This window comes from Echinops telfairi, unplaced genomic scaffold (genome assembly GCF_000313985.2).
Source record: "Echinops telfairi isolate 266 unplaced genomic scaffold, ASM31398v2 ScPeMD7_5;HRSCAF=22, whole genome shotgun sequence".
Classification (NCBI taxonomy): Eukaryota; Metazoa; Chordata; class Mammalia; order Afrosoricida; family Tenrecidae; genus Echinops; species Echinops telfairi.
Window position 1 is genome coordinate 6,026,011 of NW_022103901.1, and position 5,141 is coordinate 6,031,151.

At 56.4% G+C, this 5,141-nt stretch overlaps 1 protein-coding gene across 1 annotated transcript in view; it reads left to right on the plus strand.

The window, feature by feature from the left end:
* The window catches only part of LOC101654926 (S-adenosyl-L-methionine-dependent tRNA 4-demethylwyosine synthase TYW1), an 82,568-nt gene that overhangs the window by 38,661 nt on the left and 38,766 nt on the right, over positions 1 to 5,141 (plus strand). The window contains exon 12 of the mRNA XM_045284522.1: positions 3,868 to 4,045. Within this exon, the coding sequence (XP_045140457.1) occupies positions 3,868 to 4,045 (178 nt within the window). The remainder of the gene's footprint in view (positions 1 to 3,867; positions 4,046 to 5,141) is intronic.

Consider the following 5,141-nt stretch of genomic DNA (forward strand, 5'->3'; position numbering starts at 1 on the left):
TGGCTCAGCCTTCTCTGACTTAATTTTCTTGTGGGATGATGTCGTTCGTGGATTGACATCACATCTGTTTTGTGATCCGGGGAAATTTCCGAAGTAAATCCTCACCTCCCGTGGAGTGAGTGAGGCCGGATTAGAGGCAGGTGGGTGTGTTACTGAGGCAAGACAACCCACAGGGCACGGTGTTGCATCATGAGCCAGTCTCTTCTGAGATGTAAGAGAGATGAAGAAGGGAAGGAGCAGAGATCAGAGGGACCGCCGACTCCCAAGGAAGATGAGCCGGAAGTGGAACTGGACCCCAGGAGCCTGAGTCCCTATGCAGAGGGACTCCTAGACTCAGGGGGAGACAGACAACAAAGGACTTCTCCCAGAGTCAGCAGCTGAAAGCTCTGCTTGGTGGCTGATGCCCTGCATTTGGGCTGCTGGCTTCCTGAGAGGAGAAGTTTCTGTTCGACAGTCACCCACTTGTGGTCACCCCTGCAGAAGCAGTGCCAGCTGACCGAGCCGGCTGATACTAGCGATAGGTCCTTGTTGCTCACTGTTGCCTGCCGCGTTCCCAGCCTTAGCTAAGCGTTCCCAGCCTTAGCTAAGCGGGCCAGCCCTGAACCGATTCGGAAGTGACTCTGACTTTAGAAATGCTTTCCTTTTGTGCGGCCGTCCTCAGTTCCGAGAGCAATCACTCTCTCTTCAGGCTCTTGACAGAATCATTCAACCTTCTTCCTCCTTGTGACCTTTATGCATCCTCCTTCCTTTTATAGACACGCATAATTAGCTTTCCGTGGATTAAAAGTGGGTCAAAGGGGGTCAGGACTGCAGTGCCACTCAGCATCTCTACAGAATGCTGCTGGCCCTCCCTGCGGTACTGCCACTGCTGGGGTGGGGTGTGGGGGGGCATGGCCCGAGGGCTCCTCAGGTCGGTCTCCCCTTAGTTCAGGGAATGTACGTTAAGCGTGTTCTCTGCCAGGGACGCCCTCCCTGGTGAGGACGCCAAGGTCAAGGCCGCCCGGTGTTGGTTGTTTTTAATCCATCCTTTAGGCTGGGCGTGAAGGAGTCGCCAACCAGGGTCTCTCACCCAGCAGGCTGGCTGCAGTCAGTCCCCTCGCTGTGTAGCCACGGCCCTGGATGTAGACGTCCACATTCCTGACTGGAGAGAAGCGCGTTTGCTCGTACCAGTGTTGTGGCTAACTGGCACAGCCGGCGTTAGGTATGGACAGCACTTGCCAGGTTTCTGAAGCTCCCTTCTGGGAAAGCTCCCAGTGGGTGCGGCTACCCTGAACCTTGTGAGCAGGGCTGCAAATGGGCTCCCTCCGCTTTTTCACACCAGACACCACATCAACTCGGCACCCTAGTTGCTCAGACTTACTTGTCCCGCCTCCCCCCTGTTCAGATGGTTGTGTTGCCACCGCCCCCTCCCCCAATGGTCCGAGGGCTCCTCAGGTTGCCCCCCAGCAGTGAGTTTTGTCCTGTAGCTCACAACTCTGGAAAAAGTGTAGTTCTCTGCCTTTATCACCCCCCCCTGGGTCATTCCAGTGTGCTGTGTGCCGCTGCCCCCCTTCCGGGGGGTGGGACCAGTATCACCCACTTAGGGAACCCCTGCCCTATGATTTAACAGGATCCCCAGGTGGACATAGAATCACCGAGGGATCCTGTAACAAATGTAGATTCTGATTCAGGATCTCTCTCCCTGGGGTGAAAATGTAAACAACCCCCACCCCAGGGCTGAACCAGAACAACTGGCTCACCACCACCTGTCGCACCTCTGATCTCGGGAAGAGCTTTGGCCCGGAAAGCCGGGTGAACGTTTGATTTCTGGTCCGCGCAAGCTTTAGAAAGAGAACGCGCGGTGCTCAGCAGTGGCTCACGGTCGGTCACCTGTGTGTTCTTCAGTTGATCCAGCGGAAACTCGGGGGCCTCTGACGCCTCTTCGTTCGTCTGCTGACTCAAGTTGGGATTATCAAGGGGCAGCAGCTGTGGAGGACAAGAGCCGTCTCAGAGAACTTCAGTAGTTTGTGAAAAGGATGAAGCCCAGGCAAGCAGGAAGGGACGGATCCCAGTGGGATCTCATGGATTGGCTAGGAAAAACAGTGGTGGCAGTCGACAGGTCCCCTGACCCCAGCTGCCCCTGCTGCCCCAGGACTCCTTCCCGAAGGCGAAGCAGGAGCGCCTGCTCAGCCTCGGCACACAGATGGATAGTCGATATTAGGTGATCGATGTTCAATAAAGATTTACTGAATATAATGGAATTACTCTCTCCTTTAGGTAGTTCAAGTCATTGTATTTCGTTTTCATTTCACAAGATGAGCCAGGTATTATAACTGAAAGAAGGGAAAAAAAAAAGCCAAACTGCAGGTAGAAGGACCTTAATTGCCTGGCTGCCACCCACCTCCCCACAGAAGGGAGCATGAGGTGAGAGGTTGCCCTGGGACACACAGCTTCTCAGTGGTGGACACAGGACTTGAACTCAGCACCTGAACGCCCAGGTGCCTGGGGCCCGGCACCTGCTCCTTCATTCCTGTTCCTGAGTTTCGGGCTGATTTCAGAGTCCCGGTGGGAGTCAGCCGGCACGTGAGATGACAGTTAATGATGTAAGAAGGAAATCTGAGGCTCAATGCCGAGTTGTCTTGGCAACCCAGCGAGCTCAGGATCGAGTTTATTTAAATCCTTGATTCACACGAGTTGAGATCTCAGTGCCTCCTTCACCTGGGAAAGCCCTCACCTGATAGCAATCCGGGCATCCATCCGGAGGGTTCTCCTCATCTCCAAGGCTGCAGAAGCTGGTAAGACCAGGCCAGGTGACAGGTCACAACTCGGGTCCGGAGAAGCAGAGGTCAGGCAGAGAGGCCGCCCAGACCGCAGGCTCTGGAGGACCCTCTCGGCCCCCGGCTCCCCTCTCTGCTGCAGTGGCTCCCTTCACACCCAGCGGGGTGGCACTCTGGATGCACTTGGTGAACAGTCCCCCACCTCTTACCCAGGCCCACGAGGACCACGGAAGGCGTGGGGCCGGAGCAACAGGAGGAGTCAGATGGAATAGTTGACTGTGCTACAAGTGTTTGCTTGCACTTGCTGATTTCCAAGTCGCGTGTGTGGTGTGTGCGTGAGCGTGGGACATGGGTGTGTGTGAGTGTGTGATATAAAATCAGGTCCTGAAGGCACACGTGAGCCGTGGAAGCTCACTTTCCCTTCCCCAGGCATGTGGTGTTTAGGAAGTGACAGTGTGATTGATTCGCTTGAAAAGTGTCTTTGTATTTTTGGGGGGAAGAGCACACAGCCGCGTGGGCGCCCTTGCGACCACCCCTCCACACACTGCTCAGTGACACCGTCTCCATCCTGACTGTTTCTGCCCCATGAGCCCGGCCAGCTGCCCCGCCTTCTCCTCTGCACTGTCGGCTGGTCTCCCGGACAAGGCCTCGGTGCTCACGGGTCCGTCCTTGGCTGTTTGTGCTGGGATCGAGGTGTAAAGAGCCCCTCGGTCCTTGTGAGGATGCCCCCCTTCTCAGGGGTCCAGGCCGACTGGCTTGCCCTTTACATGTTTTCAGCGCGTGCCATCTGATCCTCGGTATGGACGAAGCGGGCCCACCAATGTTCCTTGTGGGCTCTCAGCTGGGGTTTTGCTCTGCGTCGTTCGCTTGGCCCTGGGGCACCTTCCAAAGTGAAGGCGGCAAAAGGCGGTTCCAGCGATGGCTGCCAGGTGTCTGAGAGGGAATGGGAACCTGCCCCTCTGCCCTTGCCTGCTCTCCAGGGGGAATCTGTCTTCCTTGGCTGGAGTCCACAAGGCACCCGCCCTCTCACCTCTCAGGGCCATTCAGAGCAGGCCCAGCCAGTCCTTTGTCTGCCTCTGGGTGAGCCTGTTTCCTCTCCCTGCCCCTCCAGGCGTCCCTGGCGTCCGAGCAGACCGATTCGAGGAAGGGCTGGAGGTCAGGCACTGTGCCCTGTCCCTGGTGGGCGAGCCGATCATGTACCCGGAGATCAACAGGTTCCTGGAGCTCCTGCACCAGCGTGAGATCTCCAGCTTCTTGGTCACCAATGCACAGTTCCCTGCGGAGATCAGGTGAGCCCCGCCGCCTATGGGCAGGTCAGACCGGCAGCCCCCAGTACATGCCAGCGGGCCCACTGCGCCACCTGGCGCCCAGTCCCCGGTTCAGACACAAGCCCGCTAGCTCTCTCTTACGGTGTGTACCTGTCAATCCGATCAGTGAACACCTGAGAATGACAACACCAGGTGCTTGTGTGCTACCACGTCCTATGTCTGAAGGAAACGGGCGAGGGCCACGTCTGACCTCCCCTGGCTCCCAAGGCCAGGCATGCCTCCACCCTCCATCTCTTTTACCCTATTCTTACCCCACCCACCCTCTCATAGACAACAGAGTTGGTTTGGGAAGTTCACAGACAACAGGAAAGGTGAAAACATGTTCAGGAACAGTCGTTTGGCCAGGACAGTGTCTTCTCTGCCGAGCCCGCAGGCAGGCCTCTCTTGGTCTGGCCTCCACCCTGCTCTGGCAATGTTACAAAGCCCTTTGAGGGCCGCCAGTACATGCCCAAAGGGCACAGAACACTCAACTCCAACTCCTCCAATTCAGTGTCTGGAGGCTCCCCGGTCCACTGCCCAGAAGCACTCGGCCTCCCCTGCTCTGTGGGCTGGGAGTCCCACCGCTCCGCTCCGTCTGCTGGCTCTGCTGCTGCTCCTCTGCAGACAGAGCTTGGGTGACAGAGCTGCTTCCCGGGTCAAGGAAGTTCAGGTTCCATGTGCAGCGACCTTGAGGTCCAAAGGACGCCCTGCCTCCCCACCTCCTCTTTTGTGTTGGTAGTGAGTCCTACCTCCTGCTTCTGAGATGGCTCGTTTCATACCTAGCAGGGTGGAATGACAATTAACCCTGCCCACAATCACCCACAGTGGAATCCTATAATACAATCAGTACTTTCCCTATCAGGAAAGGGAGGGTCGTTTGGTGGGAGTGGCCAAGGCCGTGCCTAGAAAACCATAGTCAATAAGCCACGGCCTTGCCATGTAATGCATACTACTAGTGTAAGGCGACCAGATTTTAACATTGGTAAAGCGGGACACCATTGATAAAACTCATATCCTGGCGAAATAGCCCCATGGCAGCCGAAAACAGTATACCCTAGCTTGTCGTGCATTCTTTCCA